General features: G+C 45.4%; 1 protein-coding gene across 2 annotated transcripts; it reads right to left on the bottom strand.

The window, feature by feature from the left end:
• Window positions 1-1,437: 1,437 nt before the first annotated feature.
• CCDC158 (coiled-coil domain containing 158) lies at window positions 1,438-7,566 on the bottom strand. 2 transcript variants are annotated; one of them, XM_066185066.1, is made up of 10 exons: window positions 7,546-7,566; window positions 6,555-6,632; window positions 6,325-6,424; window positions 5,775-6,087; window positions 5,402-5,478; window positions 4,301-4,415; window positions 3,525-3,644; window positions 2,843-2,999; window positions 1,786-2,055; window positions 1,438-1,570 (listed from the first exon to the last, which is right to left on the bottom strand). In XM_066185066.1, exons 3-8 carry the CDS (start codon window positions 6,411-6,413, stop codon window positions 2,985-2,987), a joined length of 729 nt encoding a protein of 242 aa, XP_066041163.1. In that variant the 5' UTR covers window positions 6,414-6,424; window positions 6,555-6,632; window positions 7,546-7,566; the 3' UTR covers window positions 1,438-1,570; window positions 1,786-2,055; window positions 2,843-2,984. The 2 variants fall into 2 exon arrangements, 1 of the variants encoding a protein (XP_066041163.1); XR_010721369.1 differs by lacking the exons at window positions 1,438-1,570; window positions 7,546-7,566 and having other exon boundaries at window positions 1,802-2,055; window positions 2,843-3,644; window positions 4,301-4,596; window positions 5,402-6,087; window positions 6,555-6,636.
• Window positions 7,567-26,087: the final 18,521 nt, after the last annotated feature.

Raw genomic sequence — 26,087 nt, forward strand, 5'->3', positions numbered from 1 at the left:
ACACACTGGTTTCAGCAGGGCTTATAAGGGGAACAAATCCTCAGCTTCACAATGGGTGAAAGTGACACTGAGTCAGACCAAATCCTCCTTTTCCACATTCCAGCTAGGAAACCAGACGATCACCCAGATAGAATCTGTCTCAAGTGTTGGAGCTGCTTCATTTTTACAATAACTAGTGGTGCAAGAACCAAAAAGATTAAAGCAGACTTTGATTCAAGTCCTTCTGCAACCTGTTGGGTCCTCACTGTAGTACTAAATTAAAATCAGTCCTTTTTCCTTCTTTATCTTCAGAAGTATAAATTGATTAACTCAGAGAAAAGAGAATGGGAGTGCCTGATGCTGCAGGGATTTCACAGAAGGAACTGTCCTTTGTTCCTTGATGTAAATGTTTGCCACCGCATCAGGAAGTAAACCAGAAAACATTCCTGAAAAATGAAATGCCTGCACTAACTTGTGGCCTCACATAGATTTTGAGGCTGAAATTAATGAAAATACCTGGGAGACACATCAGGTCACTTCTGGGGATTTATACAAAATCTATGAAGAAAATAGCTAAAGAATTATTTTTTTCGATGGGAGATTAGAGCTGATGTTTTCTGTAGTGAAAAACCAGAACAACACTAGAATTTCATTGAAATCTAAAGGTAGAAGTACAAAACCAAAAGAAGAACAACGATGTGGATAAAACTGATCAAAATCAATGAAAGCCAGCTTGGAGGGAGATTCAAATATCAAGTAGATAATTAAATGTATCAAGAACTATGTACAAATCTATTTTCACTGTCAAATGTGATTTACAGTCCAGATCCCGCTTTTTCTCTATTTTAAATAATATATTCATATTTATGTATTTCAGAAGTCTTTTTAGTTTTGTAATTTTATACACCTGTATATATTTTAATAACACATCTTGATTGAGTTTCCCACACATTAGCTGTGAAAACACTGAAGTTAAAGCATCAGCTTTTAATACGTGTTGCAGCAAATCTGCAACAAAATAAAGTTTCACTATAATTTGACCAGAGATGGTTAACGGGATCCAGTACTGCTCTTACATACTGCTCTTGAAAAAAAAAAAAAAAGGCTCAGGTTGCTATTTTGTGATTTACTAGATCTGCTTTTTTCATCTGCCTGACTCGGGCAGTTTTAAATATTTTTGCTCATAGTGAGATGGGCCATAAAGATTGCGTTCCCCCCCTTCAGCGCCAGAATCCCACGCCATGACACAGCTCCCTGGAAGAATCTGACCACCCTGCGCTGGCAGGAATCTCGTCCTGTACCAGCAGCCATATTTGGATTCAGCCAGCAGGCTGCTCTTTTATTTTTAACATGAGCCCAAATTAGCAGCTGTGGGAGCTGAGCCGAGCTGAAGATCCCTACCTGCAAGGCCAGCTAGCTCCCTCTGGCCAGCCCGGAGCTCCTGCAGGAGCTCATCTTTTTCCAGTTTTGCATCATTCAGTGCCTGGAGCCTCTCGGTGCATGTGCTATCCAGCTGAACCTTGTCCAGCTCCAGCTCACTCAGCCTGGCTTCCATCTCATGTATCCTGGCTTCTTTCTCATCCCTTGCACTCTGCTTACATAAAAAAAAACCCAATTACACGTAATACACATAATTACGTAAAATAACCACAAAGATGTGTGGACACCACTACTTAAAATCCCAGTTTGGGGCAAGAAGGAAAACCAGAGTGAAACAGACAAATTACTTGTGTGAAAACTGCTAAACCAGGCAAAGAGGGTGCAGCAGAATTGGATCTGATGGCTTTACAGAACAATGAACCTTACCAAGCACGTGAACGTGATTTCCATTCCCAGCTTCACAAAAGAAGACGAAATTCCCTGTGTGAAGTGATTTTTCTTGTGAAGATGCTGACCTGCATGGGAGTACCACATCCTGTATTTCTTGTCTGAGAAATAACCAGCGTCCTCAGTCTGGAATTCTGAGCGCTGCCTGTCCGCTGCTTCTCAGTAACACTTTGTATTTCTGTTTCTGTTCCGGCGTGGACACTCATCTCACCGAGGTCATTCCAGCCTGCATCAGCCTTTTGGCAGCTGCTTTTCACCAGAGAATGATTCATTGTTAGTGGCAATGTTATAATATTCTCCTCCTCAGCCCACTAACTGAGTGCTGTTAGAATTCCAGGAGTATTGCCTGACCATAAGGCTAAAGAATTTTAAGTGAAAAAACTTGACTGGCTGCTCTGTGAAGTTGGGGTGAAAATAATTACATGAGGAATTGATTACTGATTTAATTCCTGCAGGCAGCAATGTGCACCATTTAAAGCCCAAAGTACTGTGATTCAGAAACTGGTAAGAGTGCAAAGTGCAAACAGAAGAATTGAGTGAACTTCCTGGTGGGAGGACTTCCAACAAAAAATAATGGATTGGGAAAATCTAGAATGATGTGTGAGTTAGCTCAAACCTATGGTCTGGTTGAAAATAAAGGAATCAACTGGATCTTTATTCATAATGCAAAGAAGGTTATCTAATTACAGCTCATTTTTGACAGGTTGAAGTTTGGAAAAAAGGGGAATGTAAACGCAGCATTTACTTTGTCAGAAGGAATTTTGTCACAGCACTCGCCGGTACAGAAATCCTTCATTAATATAAGTAAGCTTTATTACATTTTATACACGGTTTAGAAACAAAATTCATTACATTTTCATTAAATACTGAATTAAGTAAAGCATTATGAAAGCCTTTAATTTACTAACCACTCTTACAGACATGCTCACTGCTGAAAATATCACATTCAACAACGTGGCTGGTAGATCTGGTAGCATTAAAGTTTCTGGAAATGCGTAAAAAGTAATTTCGGAGGTTTAGAGCCAAAACCACTAACCTGGCACTCCATTTGTCTGCGACACTCCACCCTCGTTTCCTTCAGTGCCTTTTCCATGCTCTGCAGCTGCATGTTTCTGTTGCTCTTCTGATCCCAGAATCACTCGTTCTGCTCTTTTTCTAGGCTTAGTTCTATCTCTCTTTTAATGGAGTTCAGTCTACGAGAAATTAAAATAATCTGCCTCCTAAATAAATTTAGGATTCTTTTTTCTCTTAACGACAATTTAAAATGTAAATAATGTTGAAAACACTAACACACTCATTTCAACAATATGAATTTACAGTGTGGCCCACACTGAATTGCCAATGGGCATTTCTGCTAATCATAACTTCTGCTGTTGTTGACTAATTGAATATTGCATAAGTCTTGCAAAGTATGTGTTAAGGGACCAAGGTTCCTTAACAGAGGGATCTATATTGTGAGGTTAAAGTGGAGGTAGCTCAGCATCTTTATATAATTTGCATAGGTTTCTGTGGCTTTGAATTTATGACAAAGTTAAGTCTTAATTCTGAACGTCCCTCGTTGCTATTGGCAAAGGCCCTCAGGCTAATTCGGATTTCTTGTTATAAATAATCCTCAAAGTTAATTAAAAGGGAAAACGAGCAAGTGCAAATCTGAACACCAGAAATAAGGATAGTAATTTTAGAAAGCAAGTTTTTTCAATAAAATCACTTATTTTTACCAACAGTTGATGAATCTGGTAATTCAGATTTCCAGATTCTTGGCCACGTTGTGCCTCGTCTGTCTGAGCTTCTGCTGTCTCAGAATGAGCTAGGTGCAACTGCTTCTCAAGATCTTTGACCTAGAAAAAGGCAAATATTCATGAAGAATTATCTTACAGCATTCTATTTAAACAGCACATTGGGTTTCTCATGGGTTCCTTCCAGGTCCTACTTGAAAGAAGTACAAATGCTATCTTTTGGCACAACAAAGTTATTCCCTGGGTGTGCTCATGATTGTATTGTCTTCTTTTAGTGATTAAGCTCAGTTTCATTTCAGACTTAACCGAGGTTCTGGAGAGTAATTTGGCTTCCACCCTGATCCAGAGCTCTTCAGAAGTGCCTTATCTACAAGAAAAATGCCGACTGGAATGGTAAAATAACACTTTGGGGGAAAAAAAAAAAGACCTTTTTTCACAGAGGACTATTCCTTCACCGCGGCTACATTCAGAAATCTCCAGGCAAACATGTTTTGTATCAAGTAGGGTTCACTTTCTCTGAAAGGAGGCGACTTCTGCTAGGGTATGAGATGATGGACCAGTCTACAAGGCCATCTAATAAAGATACTCCTATGTGCAAAGTTTAAGATAATGTAATTTATCCTATTATCCAGACAGTTTTTCTGATCCCTCATCAAAAGGGAGGGATCATCAATCCCTCATCAAAAGACTTTCCTCCTGTCTCTGGAACATTTCAGATCTCCACGCACTCATTTTCTAGCAGGCAAATCCACACACACCTTGTTTTCACAGATCCTCTTCACTTCTCCTAACTGGGAACGGAGCTGACAGACTGTGGATTCCAGGTGACAGACTTGATGTGGACGCACCAAATCTGGGGTTCTTGCTTGTTCTCTATGGGAAGTTTGAGAGCTGTAAGAACCATCAAAGGAGAAGCAGCCTCCTCATTCTCAGCCTGCTTAGCACACAGATGTTTTGCCTCTCCTCTATATTGTGTGTTTTTGTGGGGTTTCTGGTTTTTTTTCCGTTTTCAGTTCACACCCTGCGTGACCAGTGCTGCACCTAAACAAAAGCACTGAGAAACCAAAAGAAGAGAGCAGAGAGTGGAGTGTAGGAGCAGCCTAAGCTTCCTCTCAAAATAAAGTGACTCTTCAGATTTTCTACACTACGATCAAACCCCAGATTTAATGATCTGTCTGCACCGGGCTTGGGATGGTACTTGCAAGGCACTGTCAGCTTTCAAATGAGGCAGTGCTGCCACCTCGTGCTCATTTCTTAGCTGCTCAATCCTCTTCCCAAAAGAATACACCGGCTATAATTCCACCTTGGCAAAGAATAGCTTCTTCAACTTGTCAGAAGAGTAGTCATTTCGATGTTCTGCTTTTAAGCACCAAGCTATGGATAGTTTTACTTTGAAGGGGTTACTGTATTACTCAAGTGGGTCGCCAGGTAAAAATTAGGACATCTCAGACAAGAAAGGACAAAACTCCTAGAGAAACCAGCAAGAAAAAGCTGATTTGACCACCAAAATTACTTTCTGTCTTGTCTTTTAGTGGTGGAACTGGTGTCCCAAAAAATTCCATGTGTCCACTTAAGCGACACTTGGAAAAGTAAGGTGTAGAGATTCTTCCAAAATAGAATTTTTGTGGCAGTAAATAAACCAGGAGATTGTCAGCATGGAAGCAAAAAAGCAGCAGAGAGTCATGAGCAAATAAACACCTTGATAGAACAATTATTGAAGTCCTCAAAAACATTGCTTGCTACCCCCTAGTCACCCCACCCCAAATACCATCATCATCATGATGATGAAGGAATTCCCTGTGGAACACGTGAAAAATGTCTGGTTATGCCTCATGAATAAAAAACCAGAGAGTGGGTACCTCATTTGATGCTGCTGGAGCAGAAATTCCCTTTGGGCCTGTGAACCTTTAGTCAGTGACTGCAGCTCTTCCTCGACCTGTTGTGAGCAGATGACACAGCAAACCCCTGAAGAAACGGCAGTCTGAACAGCAGACTCTAGAGTGTGATTTCCCCCCTTTTGCTGCCACCCTGAGCTGTGGAAACGTGGTAAATCCCAGCAGAAAACCAGTGTAAAAGGCTGCCACCTTCACTGCCAAGTGGCACTTGCACCTCTTCATGCCATAACCCTTTGCCCAGGCCAGGCAGGGAGGGGGCTCAGGGAGTTTTCAAATATATTTCCTGACAGCCAGAACACAGAGCGCTGGCAGGGAAATTAGGGCTTTGTTCACTAACCAGGACCAGCTTTCCTTTGAGATGGGACACCTGTGAGTCCAAATCCCGCAGGCCACCACAAAACGCTGTGCTCAGGCTGATAATGTCCCCAGGCTCACAAAGCTTCCTGCCCGCGCTGTCTTTGCAGTCCATTAGGATGCCACGTAATTCCAGAAGTAATTCCTCGAGGCCGTGGTCCACCTTTGTCAGATGTTCATTTTGGCTGCCAGCCTCCCTCAGCACCTCGTCCTGCTGCTCACTGGCAGCTTCCAGCTCTCCAGTAATGTTTTTTAACTGTGTTTGTAGATCCTCTCGGCTCTGCAATTCCTTTCGTCTGAACTGGGAAACAGAAATAAAATAATTTAGAAAGCAGGATTCACCTGGAGTTTTATCCTCACAGGCTGATACTTCAGTTGATTAACTGCAGGTTTTTACAACTAAATACTGAGTTGTTTTCTAACCCAGGAGTGCTATAGAGTTATTCCTGGAGGGAAGTTCTCCCTGAGGAAGCCTGCTGTGCCTCCCAAAGCTCATACAAACACTCCCCATAAATCTGTCTCAGCCTTCATACCTGCTATCCTGGAATTCATCTCTCTCCAACTGCATTTCCAGCAGCTTGCTCTGCCAATCAAACTGAAACGGATTTCCTGTTGCTCGCATAGATCAGTGGTCTGAAGGAGAAAAAACAAGGAACCAAACTAAACCAACCAAAATACTGAAGACATGACCTAAATAAAAAAGAGGCTGCTCAAAATAGTGCTGGTGGGATTGTCCAAAGACTCAGCAGAGACAAGGACTCACCTGAATTTAAGAAGCTGCCGCAAATTTCAACTCACTTCATGCAGCCTCTTCTGCACATCTCCACCTTTCTGAGGGAAACTATAGAATAAGAGGAGAGTTTGGTTATATAAAACCTTGAGCACCAAAGGAAGGAAACTCGAGCCAATTCACACTGTCTTATTTTATTGGAATTGATCAGACAATGGATTATTTGCTCCATTCCTGAGGGTGTGGCGTCAGTTTGAATCATCAGTCTGAGTAAATCAGTAAATCAAATCTCAGTTTGCCATCGATTTTCAAACTCATTTATGACCCTTCTGTGGGAGAAACTTCCAAATGTTAGATATACAACTGTATAAAAATCACTAAACTCATGCGTTGTCTTCTGGGGCAAAAAAATAACGACACGCAGCAGAGACAGGAATTTTCTAATAGCAAACAAATCCTGTGAACTACCTGGATATTCCTGTTCATTGGAACAGCACCTGTGAAGAAAAAAGATGTGTATTTGCCTTTTAATCTATTAAGAGTCAACTTTATGAAAAAAACCCCACCTATTTCTGCCCATCTAATTTTAAAACTGCAGGAGGACTTCAAGGTGTATTTTTAGGGGAGGTAAGCTTCCTCTTTGTCCAACTCTTCTGGTTTGTTTCGTCAGGACGACGCCAGATGCAGACAGAAGAGAAAAGAGAGAGGAGGAAAGGAGAAAAATCCGCAGCTCAGCGGCAGTTTTAAAATCAGACGGCACCGCTAAGTCTCCCGTGGAGCTCGTTTGGGTTTTCCCGCGCCACTCGTCCTCTGGAGCGGTTGTGGCCGCACGGCAGGCCACGGGGCAGCTCCGGCAGCACCCGCCGCACCCGGCCAAGCGAAGCCCTCCAACAAACCCCTCCGCCCGCCACAGCCGCCCCGCGGCTGGCTGCTTCCTGCGGGCGACACTGCGGGGACAAGCGGAGCCCTTGCCGCCAGAGCCCAACCCTGAGGGGCCAGCAAGGCGAGCAGAGGAGAACCTTACCCGCGAGCCCTTCCGTGGCCGGCCTGCAGGTGCGAGGAGCCGCCTCCTTTCAGGCGGCCCACGTCCCGTCCTCGCCCGCCGCGGGCCGTGAGGGACCGCAGCTCCGCGCGGCTCCGACCCCTCAGCGCTCCGCAGGCCGCTGCTGCCGGCCCGCCTCGCCCTCGGGAGAGCCGCCCCGCTCCTGCCGCCTGCTCCCCCGCGGGAAGGGGCCAGCCCGAGCCGCCCGCTCCGCCGGGAAGCGCGGCGTCGAGGCCCCCGGCCCCGCCATGGCCGCCCTCCCCTCACGGCGTGGGCACCATCTTGTGGTGGGGAGGCCCAGGTGGTTTAGCGTTGGCGCGCTTGAGGCCGGAGATGAAGATCCTCTCACGGGGGTAGGGAAGGGCCTGGAGCATTTTTCCATGTTGTATTTGGCCGCTAAGGTGGCACGTTTTGCAGGGGTGAGCCGTGAGCTGACTGAAGGCGGAAGTCGGGGTGGGGAGATTTTTCTCCCGCCAAAACGCCCAGAGGCTCAAAGGCGAAAGATTCAAAAGCAGTTTGCCCTAAATCCAGTTCAGCAATAAAAACTGGAATGTTTTTGGTTTTTACACCGATCTTGTCAGAGAGGACAAGTTTCTCAGTAATGAAAACTGGGATATTTTTATTTTTTTACACCGATCTTGTCAGAGAGGACAAGTTTCTGTGTTCCCTGGTATTTTCAAGGGGAAGGAGAGGGTGCACAGTCATGAGGCGACCGCTTCAGCAAAGGAAATTCCATGTCTGACTGCGCCAGTTTGGATCTCGATTTCAGGAACGAACACACAGGTGTCCGTAGGCTGTCCCTCGTTTCAGATTTTTCAAAAGACCACCTTGATAAAAGCTTCCAGGAACAGGTGTATGAACTGGGCCCAAAACAAAATCCTCAGCTGGAGAGATCAAGCCTGAGAAATCTCAAGAGACAGACAGGTATGTTGATTTATTTAAATATCTGACTAAGATTTAGAGCACATAACCATTCCTCAGGGGTACTACATCATTTTCATTTACAAGAGAAAAAAATAAATCCACCTAGGCCCGAAAGACAGATGAAAGGGGGAAAGTGATTTTACGTGGACTGCCCAAGAAAAGTAAGAATTAACCAGCTGCAAAGAGACCCCTCCGGTCTCCATTCTCCTTGCTGCACTGCAATCACAAGTGGAAAACAGCTCGAGGAAAAGGCTTTTATTGCACCACCCAGAAGCAAAAAATATTCTTCTTATCCACAGGGATAAGAGGCAAATGAGTGCTTAGGTAAATACAATACCCTACAATATCCTGAAGCTCTGCGGTATCCTCTAGCGAGATTTTAATCCTCCAGCAGTCCCAGGTGTTAACGAAGCGTGAAAACTCACCTGGGAGGGGGCCAGCACCTACGTGTGGGCAGGCAGCGCTGGGCTTTGTTTCTCCGGGATTTTGGAGAAACTGAGGTTTTGCTCCTTACTGTGGGGCTGGGAAAGAAGGGGGGCACTCATCACCCCACCTTCGCTCCTGTTTTTTCCGTGCTACGGGCTGGCAATCCAGCTTGCCAAGCCCTGCTGGGAGCCATCTGCTCCTTACTGCAGCCCCTCTGCCTGACTCGGTAGCCTTGGGAACGAGCTCCTCCCTCAGGAGCCGATCATGTGCGTAAGGGAGAGCCGGTAAACGCCATATCCAGTGCCATTCAAAGCCTGCCTTCAGCGGGAAACTTGATAGCTTTTCCCCAGCGGGATCCTGGCAAGGTGCTTTTTAGCAGGACACCACCTGTCTTGACTGTAGTTGCCTTTTTTTTTTAATCCCTTGTTTCCTGGGAGTCCAGGTCTGGAGCGTCCAAGCAGCCCCTGTCATTCCTGAAACAGAGTAACTCTCTTAGGATCAAATTCCTGTGTAACTTTCCTCCTGTTTGGGAATACCTCTGAAAAGGCATCAAGGTGCAGATATGAACTGCTTGTGTTTAAAATAATCCATTCCTCGCAGAGAGAGGACGGTGAGCTGTGCAGGGGGATGGAGCTCCAGAGGAAGGGATCGGAGTGATTTATGCCGGCGGAGACAACTCAAATACCTGGGTCATACCCACCAGCCACTTGAGAGTTGCTTAAAGGTTCTAACAGTGGCTTGTTTAGTCGTTGTCTTATTTGGGGTGGGAACGTTGCACGGTTGTGGTGTTGCGCTGTGATGACTTTCGATTCCTGGTTCCTGAGTCGAACTCTGTTTTCAGACAGATGAAAATTCAGATGCTGAGGGAAAACCTGCAGTTCCTGGGTTCACATCCTTCAGCTGTGGCAGCCCTTGCGCTCTTCTTAGAGGGGTGGATCCATTCCTCACCTTGGCTTCTTGCCTTTCAGTTTGCTCTGGGGAGCTGAGCGACCCACAGCAGTAATAGTGCCAGAAGCAATATTAAATGGAGAATCTCTTTCGTGTTCTCCAAAGAAAATTCTTTCCTTTCAGGCTTCAAAGACGAGTGCCTTTTCCAACACCAGAAGGATATGGATTCATTGATTTCACAGGTCACTTCTGTTTCTCAGCTTTGTTCTTTCCTTTCAGATCTCTGTTTTCCCCTTTCTCCATCTGTTTTTTCACATTTTTACCTCGGGCATATCCAGAAAAACAAGCTTATTCTGTGGTTTGGAAGGAAGATGAACTCAAATCCAGCTGGGAATCTGAGTGGAGATTCCCTGTGTAGCCCTAGGAATTTTTCTCTGAAAACACCTTTTGAACATTAGTTGATGATTGCAATGCCTTTGATACCATGCAGAGCCTCAACATGTTTTCCCTCCTGTTATTTCTTCTTTTAGATGCCAGACTGACATTTTCCAGAGCTAAGGAGATGGATATGTAAGAGTCAGCCTCAGCTGATTGGAGGCAAGTATAGGAAAGCCATATTTCTTATTTATTTGTTCCTGATTTTTAAAATATAATAAACTTCCAGGGGAATTGCTACCCCAAGTTGGAATGGTTCATTCCTGAAGGGGTCCTGGACTGATCCAGGAGAGCTGTGTCTTTTGACACTTGTGTTTTGTTCCACCCTACTGCAGATTTAGGTGAATGACTTCAGGACTCCTGGTGAGAGGAAGAAGCTGGGCCCACTGGTGGCCTGAAGGATGTCCATTATTTAAAATTCCTGACGCTCTTTAGCTTACACATAGCCCCGTCTGGAAGGAAAAGAGTTCTTCAGTGATAAAACCAGGGACCAAGGGAAAAGGAGCACTTCTTTTTCAGCCTTTTCATGCTCCTTGTGTGGCCGTCAGCAAGTCACCCCTTGGGTGTCTGTGAAAGGTAGGAGGGCTCACGTTATTTCACAAAACTTCTCCTTAGAGGTAAATTGTGAATCTGCTTCCTCTGAACTTACAGATAGATCTAACCAGCAGGTGGATTTAAACGAAGCCTAGCATGTAGTTCTCCTGCCAAAAAGGCAGTAACAAGTGTGTAGAGAATTAGCTGAATTTCCTGTCTTTGATTAGATCAGGCACTCAACACTCAGGACAGAACCTGCTTGATTTTTGAGAGGGAAAAGCGTAGTAAATGCCTGTTAAGTGAGGAAATGTTAGCATGTAAATAGATCGGCTTGAACTGTGACAATTTCTGGTTCCAGCAGACGGGGGCAGTGTTGCTCTGATGAACTTCACTTTCAAAAGAAACCTGGACTATTTGAAGGAATTTAGGAAAAGACAGAGCGGTTGCCAGCTGCCTCGACTGATGATAAATACAGGGTTTGATTGGGACCTCTGAAAAGTGAAATCAGTGGTAATTTTTCCTGCTTTAGGAGCGTAGTGTTCGATGAGGGAAAGGGTTCTGACATGGCTGTTCCAAATTTATTTTCCCTCACATCAAAACTGTGCAAAACTTCAAATATGTTGTTCTGTGTGGAAAGCACTTTTCTGAGCCCGGGTCTCTTTTGGTTGCATCCCTTCGGGGAGTATCTCAGCTCTGTCCTGAGAGGAACTCCTGTTTGGAATAGGAGCCCACTGAGGGAGTAGCACAGTATTTGGCAGCCCTTTCTGGGTGATTGATCAAACCTTTTCCCTTGGCTGGTTGTGAGTCTCTGATACATGGAAGCACCTGGATGTGACCCTTCTAGAGCTGGATTAACAGGGTGAAAAAATAACAGATCTGGAGGTGGTAAGAGGAGAAAATTCTGTGCTTGCAATGGTGACAGATTTGATGGAGTTTTTGGCAAAAGTGATGTTGGATTCGGCGCTTGAAATGAACCACAGTGCTGGAGGAGAAGTAAAGCTGTCTCTTGGAAATATGTCGATAACTTTTAATCATCAGATGCAGCAGGCCCCGTAGGAAACACAGCTCTCACTGGAAATCGGGTGTCCGCAGACAGGTGTGGTGGCAAACGTTTTGTATGGGAAATGGGTGTAATGCAGAGAACTGCCTTGGCCTGTGACCAGGCTGGTGTGTCCTCACACAGCCTTAACTCGTCCTGCTGGCTGTGGGGAGGAGGAGGCATGGCCCCGAGAGAGCTCCCGGAGCCTTCGCCTCTTCCTGGAAGGGCTGTGCAGAGCATGGAAATGAATTGCTCTTTGTGGTGGCTTGGAGTGAGGGTTTTCACACTGAAACATTAGGAGTGTAAAACCTCAGAAATGCGATTTGAGTCAGGCTAAAGGGTGAGTTCTGGATAATAACAATCCGTAAGCCTGACCAGGGTGTGAGGCTAATGAAAACTCAGCCCCTGAGACTGAAGCTGAGGGGGCAAAGCTCTGTGTAAGCAAGGGCTGAGGAATCATCTGCCGTGAAAAATAAAGCGAGGGGCCTCTTTTCTGTATTTGTCTCCGTGGCTGCTGGGAATGAGACCTGGGACACGTGGGGCACATAGAAGGCTCTGGGAACCTGTAGCATCTTAAAGGGAATGGAGTGGGAATGGGGTGGCACGGACAAATGCAACGATTCCTGTGTTTAGAGTCTCAGCTCCAAAGCTTTTCCCCCACCGTTCAGTAAGGTTGTGTTAACACCAGGCCCTGAGAGCTTGCAAAACCGGAGGGAGAAACAATGCACATCCCATGCACGGTGAGATCAAAAGCTGGGGATGCCTTAGAGGCAGACACACTACGTTGCCAACAGGAAGGGCAGTGGGCTCCGTCTCCTCTCTCTATTGTACCATTCGAGATCCAATTAAAAATCAGGAAAGGTTTTGCGCACCTTCAGTGATACGTGCTGTGATGTATGTTAAGTGATGATCCAAGTCCCTAAGTCCACGTGCACATATGGAAGAGCAGATGCACCCACATCCACATGTTCTACAGTGGGCAGCTGCCTACATCAGTAAAAGTATCCGGAGTTTTTGGTGTTATTTCTTATTCCATTTATTGAGAAAGCATCGGCCTTTTCTGGCAATGTAAATGGGGAAAAGAAATACGTCCGGGGAAACCGGTAGGCTCCATGCAGAGGAAAAGCGCTTTATGAGAGCAGAATTATTAGCAGTGCTCCACTGAGCTGATTTGGAACAGGTCCATTGTGTTTTCAGCAACTGGCAGTTTGGATTGTTACAATTCCTTGGCAAGGACAATAGAAAGATGGTGGTTTCCGGGGGCATAATAAAAGGGTGAGCCCCAGCTTTTGCACACTGCATTTTATAATTGCGTGCTTGATGTGCACAATTGGGCAGCACTGCCTTACTTGCCTTAATCCATCTCTCTCTCTCCCCTCACTTCCTCACCCTCCCTCAGAGCAGCGGTAGCTGCTGCAGCTCTGGCAGCTCATCGGGGAGAGCGCCGAAAATGAAAAGAGTTCAGCTATCGCCCGAACGTTTTTCCCAGAGGATTCATTTCACCTGCTTCTCCAGTTTTCCCAATAGCTTTTCTTTTTTCACTCTTTAATCCAATAAGTATGGAGTTATTTCACATTGTAAACCCCTCTAAAGGGTTTTAGGGACGGACTTGCTCTCTCCTCCTCCCCCAGCCTTTTTTTTTTTTTTTTTTTTTGACAAGTCAGAAAATTGTGAAGTAAGCGAACAGAGTAACTGAGAGCTGAGAGGGAGAAGACGCTTCCATTCTTTTAGTGCAGTGGGCTGAGGCAAAAAGGCCATTGTAATGGTAAATCGCATGCAGAAAGGAAGAAAAGACTGATAATCAATCACAAATGAAGCATTCGTTTGGATTTTGGCAATTTACTGGCCAGGGGCTTTTAAATCCATAAACTTTTTTTCTTTTTTTTTTTTTTCTTTTTTTTTTCTTTTTTTTCTTTTTTCTTTCTTTTTTTGCCCCCACCTTTAAAAGCAGTTTTGATTTGCCGAAGGCAGGAAGAGAAACCTTTACCAAGCTCTCATGCCCAGAGTACCTGGGAATGGGGAGAGCTCAGTGCTGAAACTAAAATTCTGACGGAGAAGCAGCGTGGTGAAATGTTGACGGGGCTGTTTTTAACCCATCAGCTTGGACTCTGGCTCTGAAGCAGAACTTTCCACCTCAGGCTCTTCCTGTTTCTCATTTTCAGGGATGACTTGCGGTGGGCTTCTGGGGATTTTGATTTCCAACCTGGTCGCTCTGTGACTACCTGAGTGGGTCTTTTGTTTGCCTGAGTATGTGATTAGGACAGATGAGGATGTTAGACAACATTAACACCGGCATATCCCCTTCAGAGTGCAGCATCACCCACAAGGGAAGATACATCTACCTGGAGGCACTGCTGCACGGAGGTGCTCCATGGGGATTCACGCTGAAAGGTGGGCTGGAGCACGGAGAGCCATTAATCATCTCAAAGGTACTGTTCTCATTTTCCATGCCGTGCAAGCAAGGTGGGAGGGGTGCCCGACTCAGAGGGCAAGAGTTGTAGAAGTAACACTGAAATGTAATAACTGACGTTGTGTTTGGCCTGGGTTTTAAGTGCTGAGCACCTGTTCAAGTCAGCAGGTTTGCTCAGGAGCAGCATATTTGAGAAACACAGGAGAGCTCTCGGCATTGTTTAGGTGTCCAAGTGCAGGTTTTGTCCCGCAGGAGGTATCGTGGCTTGCAGAAATTGGCTGTATTTATTTCACTGCTATGAATGGGAGGGAGCAGGGGACTCTCATGAAGCGATCTTGTGTCATGAAGTCGTGGCACATTTGAGTATGGTCAGTAATCCATCCCCACCACTCCTGAGGTAAAACAGAGTGAGTGCTTTCAGTCCCAAGGTGGAATGTGTGTGAAACAGTGCAGTAAATACCTGCACCTGTTTTGTAGGTGTATATATATTATGCTGTGCTAGGGGTTTGCTCACCCTACTTACTAAATATCTGTTAAGTATGGTGCGCCTTCAGGATTTTTATTATTTAATCATTGGGTGTTCTCAACAGGCAACTAGTAGCATAGCTCACAAGGATATTTTGAGGGGGAAAAATGGGAGAAGGAATTCCTGGTTGTCATCAGAACCGCTCTGTTACCCAGGTACCTCAAGATGCAGGTGCTGAAGACCACTGATTTTCAAAAGCATCACTTCAAATCTTTGACTATCTAAAATATGTTTGACCTATGGCCCTAAAGCTTTTCTGAAAATAGGATATGGGTCATTCTGGAATTTCGCCTCTGATGGGTCCTAACCGTATTTGTCCTGTGTCATCAATCTGGTGCATTCTGTGTCTGCAGTGTGTATGTTGAGCTACCAGTGCATAGAGGGACTTATGTCCAATCTTACTCCCTCCTGCAAACGGGGATGTATGTGGGGAATTGGACGGATCAGAACCAGCCGCAGATAAAAGAAAATGCTGGTACTCACAACCAGTGTTGTTCAAATCCTTTGCCTTTTCAAATCCCTGTGCAAACACACTTATGTGAAGACTGTCAGTCACTAAGTAAATTAGTTATGATTACTATAGTTATGTGTTAAAAGTAAAAAAAAAGTGTGTGTGTGTGGGGGGGGGCTCCCATTAAAGTCCTCTCATTGTAAAGGGATTTTAGAAATTTCACACAATCATCTTTCTTGCAGGACCTTCTTGGAGGCAGTTTGGCATAGCCACAGACAGCAAAAAGTAGCCTCACTGAAATGGTGTTACAATTTTTCTGTTATAAACACTTGGGATTAACACAGGCTGTTCACTGTTCCTGGCAGTGCTCTGTAGTTGTGGGGAAAGTTTCTTTTTGCTCTGACATTCTTCTGTGATGTAAAAATCACACTCCCCCTTTTTCTCCTTTTTTCTTTTTCCCTTTTTTTTTTTTTTTTTTTTTAATTGGGGGCAGGGAGACAGAGAGGAAGGATGGGAGATGGCTCTGGCTGCTGAACATTAATTAATCTATGGGATTTGGTTTCCACAACAACCAGGCCCCTTAATGTCAAACATGCCTGGAGTGTGCATAGTGCCACTGGGAGCTGTATGACTTGTGCCTGCCTTTCCTGAAACAACACTGCAAAAATGTGCTGGGTTTTATTTTTGGTTAGGTTTCCCCTTTTCTCTCCTTGTAGTCCCTGCTTGGTTTGTGCTATCAGTGTCAGCATTTCAGTGTTTTGCTCATGCATGGCTGATGCAGAGCTGGAGAATGGCTGCATGTGAAAGCTCTGCTTTCTGGAATTCAGGCAGCTCCTGTTTCCTGGTTTCCAGTTTCAACTGAGAAATTCTTCTGGTGCTTCAATTCACTGTGTGCTCTTCAGAATTAATGGCATATTAGACATTTAGTTAATTCAGTATTCCTTGCCTGAGTGTACTGTGAAGTAATGAGGAACTGTGGGGAAATGATGAATTATGTTGCAGGTTTAATTCTGTACAAGAGTGCTTGGAGAATCATTGAAAGTTTTAGGTTGAAAGGGACCATTAAAGATGCAGGCACCGGGAATGATTTAGACCAACAGTTCTAAATAATGCTACATATAAACACCAGAAAACATGGATGCCAGTTTTTAATTTCTGATTTTTCATAATTAAGTTTTATTTTCTGCTTTGGCTCCATGTTCTGTTAGCAAATAATTATATTTATGTCTACTTACCTGTCTGTCTGCCCTGACAGAGTGGTGTTAAATGGCCTTAGAGTGCATAAAAGTGGACATTGCAGCAAATATCTAAGCTGGTGCCCATGACAACACTGATGTATTGTTATGGAATAGAGAGATAACAGATCTGTGGGAATACAGTAGCTCTTTCTAGCCCTCAGGAACTGCTGGGGACCCGGAGTACTGACGTGTCTCAGCTTCAGATCAAAGGCTGGAATGGAAGTTCGAAACCAAGAGGGGCGAATTTGCAGAAGGCCCACATGCACAAAAACTGGTTCTCACAGCCCCGGGCAGCCCTTGGGAAAGACACATTTCTCCACCAGTAACATGCCAAGAATTTACCCAAAAGTGAGGGAAGCAACAGTTGGGAGTGTAAGTGCAAAAAGCAGGCCTGTATTCTGAGCTGGTGGGAAGTGCTGGTTTAGAGAGCCAGCTACCAGAGCTTTAGTATATTTTAGTGTATTTCATTACTATTGCCTTCCAAATAAGAACAAGTTGTTTGCTGCCTCTGAGTCAGATTCCCTAGCCGGAGGTATTGCTGCTCCCCGTGCAGCAGGACAGGCTGCCTTGGAGGGGGCCGGTGGCTGAGTGAGCACGGATGGGCGAACCTTGGTTGAAACTCGTCAGAAACGCCAGGTGTGCAGCTAACGTGACTTTGCGTAGCTAAAAGCGCACAGATTCCCTATGCTAATGCTGCTCTTCTTTCCCCCCTGGGAAAGACAGCCCTGCGCTGCAACAGTTCCATGGCAGCCGATTCAAAGTCCTCCAGGCAGGTCTAGTCATCATTTATTTTGCTGGAGGTGGGAGCAAACCATAAATTTATTCCGTCTGACTCACGTTTTTCCCTGAGAGAAGCCTCAGAATAAGGCTTTGTGGAATCCTCCCAGCGTCTGTTTTTGTTGCACCAGCGGGATAGGAATGGAAGGATGGCAAAAGGTAGTCAGTTGTACGTTCCTTTTCTGCTGCAGCTCAAGGAAATGTCCAAAACTCAGTACCTAAAGGAGCGCCAGAATGTCGCTGGGTAGCAGAGGGACACTGCCCAAAAGGGAGGCAAATTAACACGGTGTGTTTTCCCTTTTATATTGATTCCGTGGTATGAAACATGTAGTCAATGCCATGGTGTCAAATAATCCTTTGGCAAGAAGGTTCTCAAGTTTTTAATTGCTTTCCTTTAAAAAAAAAAACAAAACAGGACAGTTGCTTGGTTTGTTTTTAGTGTTTGAACACATTTGTGCTTCAAAAGTAACTCAGTGTCCTCATTGTGTCACTAGGGCTCCAAAATGAGTAGAAGTCAGATTCCCTCAAGTGACCTCCACTCCTCTGTTTCCAGACCTTGGGTCCTACAGTTGAATTTCTGATTTTTTTTTTTTTTAATTACAGCTGCTTAGTAATTTAGAACCTTGTAATTTTAGCCTGATTTAGGGATATTTGCTTGCAGTGGAAATTTCATTAAACAAGTGGTTTCTTCATCTGGAAATAGAACTTCAGTGACAAATGCCAAAGTGATTGCAGGTGATACCAAGTGTTTAATTAGAATCCAATATTCTGTGGCCTCAAAATCATGATAATACCCAGAAGTAAACCCAGATTTCTATTTCCAAATTACTTTTTTGGCTTACCCTTAGCTGCAAGATGAAAAATACAAAAATGAAAGCCCCGACTGTTATAGGCAGTAAAGGCAAACTGGTAACAGAAGGTTTCATTCCCTCTCAATTTTCTCTAAGAATTTTTAACTTAAGGTAATTAATGTTAATCAGTCTCAACCATTTTGGAGCCAGGCGAGGTATTTCTGTGGTGTGTTTCTCCTCGCTGCACAAACCTTTGGAACAGTTCTGGCTGTTGTAGGCCTCTGAAACACCCTTTTATTTTGAGCTCCGTGTTGACGACACTAACAAAGGAGTTGTTTCTCTTGCCTAGGAATTAAAGCATCCAAAGCCTTCTCCCTCGGATCGTGGCTGTGCGGGAACACTTTTCACATGCTGTGCTGGAGTTCATGGGTTCCCTTCACTGAAAAGGGCAGGTCGTTTGCAGGGACCTCATGCCAAAAGCATGACACAAACTCTGAGGTTTACCTCTCAGCAGGGAGGTAGGAAGCAATGAAAGTTTAATAATAATGGGGATAGTTTGGGACAGGGCCTGAGAAATAATCTGGAGTTCTTGTAAGGTGTTTAAGCCTTATCTGGAGCCTGATCCAAAGTGATGCAATGAACAGCGGTCAGTGCTTGCAGGAGCTGGACGCAGCTGCCTTCACAAGGCTCCCCTGCCCGTGCTGCTTCTCTGGTATTTTTGATATGGAGAGCTCACAGAGCACTTAGTGACGTGCAGTGAGAATTGTTCCACCATTCCTGACAAAACAAAACTCAAAAGGCCATTCTGTACCCAGCTGGTCCACAGGCACTTATCCCTGTCTCTGATCCAAACACTGGGGATCAGTGTTCTCCCAGTGCCCGGACCTCATGGCTTTCCCCACTTGAATGCCCACAGTCCCCATAAACAAAACAAAATTATTTTATGCACTGGCAGGTAATGTTTCTTTGCATCTGTTCCCTGTATCCCTTGGTGTGACAAGTGGCAGTTTAGGAACTGTTACTCTTTTTGTAGGGCTGCAGACACAAAACTCATGGCCCGTGCTCACATTAGGGAGACTTCTCTGAAGCTGCCAGAGTCATGAGAGGCTTGTTGGCCTGGGCATTAGGACATGAAACTGAGCCAGAGGCATAGTGACATCTTCTGTGATTTTTTTAAGATTTGTTTTAATTTTTTCTTTGAACATTTCTGCCCTTGTTCCTGTCTATGTGGACTTTATTTTTCCTCCTTGTTGCTGAAAAATAGCTTGGGGACTGTGTTGTTATTGTTTTTTAAGAAGCACCCCTTCTCTCCCTTTATCTTCCAATGTTCTGGTTATGGGGAGGGGTTCATGGTGCAAAATCATCTGCTGGCACATCGGGCTCTCGTGGCAGGCAGTGCACGAGGCAGATGGCTGATCCCAGGGATCAAGGAAATCTGGATGCTGCAGACTGGCAGCTGCTGCTGTAGTTGCTTGAGGAAGCAGGAGGCAGTTCCTCACCACTCCTCCTGGTTTCTCAGGGCTCGCATTAGGGCCTCCCCAAAGACTGCTGATGCCAGCACAGGGGACAGGATCCCTACCTTTTCTTAAAGCGAGGGAGTTGCTGCATGAAAAGGCTTCTATTGTCAGCCCCTCCATTAGGCTGCCGGGCGTTCTCCGGCACAAAAAGACTTCTGTTCACTTCCACAGCGCTGAATAGCAACCGCAGGCAAACAGGCAAACCCAGCGCCTGACATGAGCAGGGCCCGGTGGGCACTGCTGCCGCTCCAGCAGGGTCAGGGGCAGCTTTCAAACTGCTGATGGATCACAGGGAGCCTGGCTACAGGGAAAACCTTGCTCGTCCCAAGCTGTGGATCCCTAGGGGCACAGACAGCTCCATTATGAACCCGCCCGTGAAAGGAAATGGTGAATAAAATAATTTCTCTGTGCTGAGAAGGAGTGGCGATGGTGTCTGCCGGGTGTTGGTGTCCAGTTGGCCAGCCATGCTTTAGAGTTTCCTCCTTGGCAGAGGTCAGCCCAAGCTGTGAAGTTTTGGCCTAAATCCCCAGAGACGGCTGCTCTGAGAGATCAGGTCTCCACCCCTCACTGCTACCACAGGAGTTACGGAGTGTCATGTCCTTCAAAGCCGCAGAAAGATATAAAAGAAGAAATATTTTCTTCTCAGGACAGTGAAGAATCCTGTGTGATTAAACATAACATGTAATCCTTAGGGTCAAGAAATGAAGCCTTCGTAAATCCTGCCCTGGCTTTAGCTTACGTGAGAGAATAGACAGAAAAATGCCACATATCCTTGTTCCCTTGGCTGTAGTAGATGCAGCCAAAGTTGAGGTTTAACAAATGATCCTAAAATGAGACCCAGGGAATGAACTCTTTAACTCAGTGTTTGTGCACAATACATGTTGGTTTGGGAAAGGATCCATTACTTTCAACCTTTCCCACAGTTCTTGGGAGCCCAAGGCACAGGGAGAAAACCCATCATTGGTAATAGAGCTGGAGCTGAGCTAACCTCATCTCTAATTTCATTGGTGCTTGCCTTCAGGAACTTTTGAGGAAGCTCAAAATTGTGAAGCATCAATCCAGCATAGGTCTACTGCCTGGGAAGTATTTGACCAGTGACAGGATCCCAGGGAGCAGCTGGAGCTGTGTCAGGAGATCTTTGGCTGAATATTAGGAAAATGTTCTTCACCCAGGGGGTGGTCAGGCACTGAACAGGCTCCCCAGGGCAGTGGTCATGGACCCCAAGCCTGCCAGAGCACAGGGACTGCTTGGAAAATGCTCTCAGGCACCTTGTGCAGAGCCAGGAATTGGACTTGATGATCCTTAGGGGTCCCTTCCAACTGAGGATATCCTCTGAACTAGTCAGAATTGGGAAGGATCTTTGAAAGTGAAAATGAGGTGAACTCTAATTTGCTTTCCAACAAACACGGATAGTCAAAGAAACAATGTCCAGAGGCCTTTGAAAATAGACTGCAAAGGCAGAAAATTTCTGTAACTCATTCGTGTACTTCCAAAGCCTTGAGTGAATCCCCATTCAGCGGCAGCAGAGAGAGTATCCAAGGAAACCCTGAAAGATACTTGTACCCATCAGAGTACACCAGAGAGGTGGAAAAAAAACCTTTCCAAATGTTGTTTAAGTAAGAGAAAGCTTGTGTCCTTTCATTCACACAGCTGAACTGGAAATAGAGTCCCCATCTTTCCACTTTTAGCTAGCCACTGCCTAAATCATAAAAAAACCCCCCAACAAATAAATGATTCCAGGTTTCTTGGTCAACTGAAATTAGGAAAAGAACGACAGGCGCAGAACAAGGGCAGCTTATCCAGGACACAGCTTGTTAACATCCTAACTGGTATTCAGGCATCATATTAATTTTTCACACTTGCATTAAAAAATCCCACCCCCCAAAAAAATCAAACCCCAGTGAAGAATGATTCCTGCTGATAAGAAAATCACTGTGCTTAAATTCATTAATAGAATAGGCTGTGGGATACATTTCAAAGCACGGGGTGAGAAATAAGCTCCCAAATCCCATTAAGAAATAACAGGATTTGTGTGCATTCCTCCCATATATTAACTTTCCCCTCTGGAAATGTCTTGTGCTGAGCTGGTGCCATTTTTCAGGCAGGTGCAGTGTTTTGCAGTTCCCACAGACTCACCAGATAATCTGCCGGGCTGAAAGCCATTGCCCATTCTCTGTCAAGAATGGGGATTTTCCGAGGCCCGGCTGAATGAGGAGTTTGGCTGACAAGCGCCGTGGCTGGGCGTTGTGGCGGGGTTCAGTCACACATTCTGCAGTGATGCCGTAAGCTGCTCCCGCCTGGCCACGTCCGCCGCTCCCGTGTTTTCAACCCCGGCCAGCAGAGATCCAGCAGATAGCGGGCTTTAACAGCCGCCGGCGGGGTGGGGCATTTTCTAAACCTGACATGCAGAGGTACCATTTGTGAGCTGAAGTCTTCGGGGAATTGCTTGATAGGATCAGCAGGGTCTGAAAATTTCCCAGTACCTGTGGAGAACTACTGACCCCCTGAGAGGGAGTGCTCACGGTAGCCACCTGGAAGTTTTTTCCTTGGTTTTCTGTTGAGCTTTGTAAGCAGCATTTATTCTCTGTATCATGGTAGTGGCGGCAGGATAAAGGTAAAAGCTGCAACCCCTTTAATGCTGTTTATGAGTGTAATAAAGAAATCTGCTCCCAGGTGGTTGGAATTTATAGTTGTGATACAGCCACGAGATGTAAGTATAAAACCCCAAACGTGGGGATGGGTGAAGAATGAAGCAGGAGTGAGTTTGCAAATGCAGCAGGGAGTTTACTTCCTCCTACAAGAATGATGTTGCTTGAGAGTTATACATCATTTAATACTGGGTTTTAAGATGTTTACAATGGCACAAAAGTGCTGGAATAATCGTGGCCTTGAAAACTTGCAGTAGTGCCGGATCCATTGTTGCTTACTTTTAAAATTTTTTCTGTAAAAATACGTATTCTTTAAAGGAATGCTGCATTTAGAAAAGCGGATTGGTCCTCAGTGTCAGACCTCATGTTTTCCTACATTGATTGATGACCAGTCTTGCCAGTGGACTGAGATAGACCCACATTTCTCAAATGCAGTCTCACAGAAACTGGGAAATGAGCTGATGGAATCCAGACCAAAGATCTGGCTGTTTTCCAGGGTCGAATACACATTCCCAGTTTCAAGAGAGCAGCTTGAAATGGAGAAAGAAATGTGAAACATTTGGACAGCGAGGGATGGGGTCGTGGGGGGAATCTTCATTTTCTCAATGGTCTCTCTCCCCTCCCTCCTGCCCTGCTCCGTTTGGTGTTTGCTTAAAAGCAGTTGCCAGTGTTTGTTGAATAGTGTCAGCACAGAAGGGATGCAGCCGCTGACCTGACTAAAAGGCAACAGCAAAAGGTTAGCAGAATTAGTCTTGTACTGCAGACTTGTATTAATAGTTGTATTGTGGGGTTGTTGGCACCAACTCTGCAATTAAATAAGTTGTTGGCACTCTTCCCTAGGTTAAATTACTATGGCTGTTCCCCCTGCTTGCAAGTCAATGAATACAACACTTTTGGGGAGGCGAGTTCAAACATTTTTGTTCTTTGGGGATTCTGCACATTTCTGGTCTCAAGCTAAGAGGTTTCTGCTGGCTTTCCAAGCGGACCTCTGTTCTGTCTCTGCAAACAGCCCGTGCAAACTAATGCTGGAATAACCAAGCAGGGAAGGAGTGGGTGAAGGAAGGACACCACAAAAGACTGATGGAGAAACAAATGCCCTTAGAAGAGGTCCTTGCTTTCTCTCCTGCCCAGATCCACAGATGTTTCTTAGCACTGGGCTATTGTTGGAGAGGATTAGTTTTCCATCACAGCTTCATCAGGGGCAAGTTACCCTTTTTGTTAGGCCAAAAAACAGCCACAGACAGGGGAGGGAGGGAGGGAGGGAGGGAGGGAGGGGAGGGACTCCCTGCTTCTCCTTGCCGTAAGTGCAGAGCAGCTCCTTTTTCCAGCCCTAGGCCCTCTTCCCCCTCCTGCTTTAGTCAGTGGCCGTTGGGTTTAGCCCACACTCACTCCTGTGTGCCATTCTGCAGGGGCCACTCTCGGCAATACACCTCCACAGTTGGAAAAACTTTGGATTTCCAATTTATTAACAATTCCTTCTACTTTGGGTACAGAAGTTCTTGCGCTCCTTTCTGAGTCTGCCTCTAATGTAGCAACACGTTGACCTGCCAGCAGCACCTGTGTCCTCACCTGTTCACTAAGGGGTACATCCAACAATCGCTCTTCCCTCCACGTAATCCAGTCCTCTGGGGTAGCAACCTGTAAACTTCAGGCACAAGAACAGTAGGTACTTCTGTCTTCCTTTTCCTGTGGCCAGTGTGGAAAGGCAGCAAGACTGTGGGGAGACTGCTCCGTACAGTCTGAGCTGAGAAACCCGTACAGAGAACATCCAAGATTTTCAAGAAACTGGTGCTATGCAAAAAAAAAGTCTGGGCACAACCTTCATCTGTGCTTTCCTTAAGACTGGCTGTTATTTAAGCAAGTGTTGGACATTAATTGTGAACTGCAGTTAGAGGTTTCTGTGCCCACCAGGGCCATGGGCTTTTGGTGCTTTATTATCAGTGTTTGATGGAGATTGATGGAGAGTGAGCCGTGGGCACAGCAACAGAAGCTGGAGGTTTGGAGGAAGGAGTAAGCAGGAGCAAAAGTAACTGCGCTTGAATGACTCGGTGTCTCTATGACTTGTTATGTATCTCATCAGCTGCTGAAACAAAAGGTTCCTGTGCTGGTTGGAGCTGAAGAGAACCGTGGTGAGCATCTGTTGTTCTGTGGGTTTTATTCTTCTCAGGTTGGGATCTTGTCAGCTCTGATTGGCTTGACAGATTGGATTGTGGGATTGTGTCACCCCTTGGATGGGAGACTTTGCAAGGCAAAGAGAAATGACACAAAGTGGCTCAGTCTGTGGTCCTGCTCCCGCTGAGTCAGTGCTGCATCACTGACCCCTCAGGGTTTGGGGGGAAGAGGGTGTGATAGCACTGCTGTGTGAGACCTTCTGCCTTTGGTGATGAGATATTATAGAAGCTCAGACGGTGGCATATTGTACTAGGGGAAAAATGTGATGCCACAAGCTAAATTCTGGTCGGGATAAATCACATGCCAACAACAGCATTATCATCTTGATTTTTCCTGAGTCACATTAAGTTCTCTTTGTAATTCACAGGGGCTTGTAGTCTGCCCCTCTACTTTTTGTGACCCCTTGTAGACCAAGCACAATCCTCAGTCAAATGTCTTTGGTTAGTTGCTGACTCTTTAGCACTCCAGAGTGAATCTGCTTCTCTTTAGGGTAGTTTGAAAATGGGGGCAGTATCCTGCCATTTCCAATAAAAGCATTACCTTCCATTATGCCTGTGGCGGTGGCATTCCCTGGTGACTGGAAGGCAGCAAATCAATCCAGTGGCAATTGGAGCTGAGCTGGCTCCCTGCATCCCTGTGGGATGTCATTGGCCAGCTTCACAGCAATACCTTGAAATCTGCAAGGTGAGTTTATTGTGCCAGAGGGCGGCTTCAAAGGACTTCCTAGCAAGGTAGTTCGAGGCAATTACCTCTGCATCTGCTAAAAGTTGGGAATGTGGGAGCTAGGTAAGGAAGCCAAAGTTAGAAAGACACCTTAGGAGAGATGAGAGACTGGCCCCTTCCAAGCTCTGTGGCTATCCCTGCAAATTCCCTTGCCAAAAAAAAAAAAAAAAAAAAAAAAAAAAAAGAGAGAGAGAAAAAACAAAGATGAATAAAAGGAAAGTGTGGTTGTCTCATAGCTGCTCAACAGGCAACCCTGAGATCCCTCTGGCAAGAGCAACTGAAGCTGAATTTGTCATTGTTTGGCTTGTGTCACCCAGCTGGTCGGGTCAGAGAGCTTCTCTGACCTGAGTCCGGGAGTGATGGACAGGTCTGTAGCGGCCATTATCACAACATAATCACATGGAGTGAAAGGAAAGCCCTGTGTGCCTTTCTTAACTTCTTCTCTCCCTGTTCTCCAAATCTTTAGGATAATACGTCTTTTCTTATTTTACTCTGAATCCGTTAATGCTTCTGTTGTGTAATAAGGTTTTCACAGCAAAATATGGCCTGGAGAGTAGTAAAGGGAATTCTTCCAAGGATCCCCAAAGATCTGTAAAGATTCTGTTGCACTGCTAAAGGAAGCATTAATCATGGTCAGAAATATTTCCTGCTGGGTTGTAGTGTGCTTTCTGATTTCCTCCGTCCCTCAGGCACTAGTGGAAATTGCATCTGATAAGAATGGGGGTGGTGGGGAGTTGCTGGTTTAAGTTAGCGAAATTGGTTTTGGAATGGAACAGAGGGTCTGTAACTTCTTAGTGGTATTACTGCTCTTGCCAAAACTAACAGCAGCCAGGAAGAAAAATGCTGGAAACCCAAAGACCCTGGTCAGGAGGAGAACAGAGGAGGAATTCTCTTGGCCTGGGGGCTTATGAAATTCCTTTTCTCTTTCTGTGTATCTGTATATATGTGTGTTGCTGGCTTGGGGGCAGTGTAGGAGGAGATGTGGGTTTGGAGCAGGCAATGTCAGGAGTTTGGCTGTTCACTTG

This window comes from Chamaea fasciata, unplaced genomic scaffold (genome assembly GCF_029207755.1).
Source record: "Chamaea fasciata isolate MVZ Bird 193981 ecotype frontalis unplaced genomic scaffold, bChaFas1.0.hap1 SCAF_6, whole genome shotgun sequence".
Taxonomy (NCBI): Eukaryota; Metazoa; Chordata; class Aves; order Passeriformes; family Sylviidae; genus Chamaea; species Chamaea fasciata.

What these genes read in the sequence shown, in the direction of transcription:
- CCDC158 (XM_066185066.1), bottom strand. Translation starts at nt 6,413, where the DNA reads ATGCGAGCAACAGGAAATCCGTTTCAGTTTGATTGGCAGAGCAAGCTG. An exon ending in GATGAATTCCAGGATAGCAG is followed by an intron (nt 6,088 to 6,324) that starts GTATGAAGGCTG and finishes TTCCCAGTTCAG; the next exon opens with ACGAAAGGAATTGCAGAGCC. An exon ending in CTCCAGCAGCATCAAATGAG is followed by an intron (nt 4,416 to 5,401) that starts GTACCCACTCTC and finishes AACTTCCCATAG; the next exon opens with AGAACAAGCAAGAACCCCAG.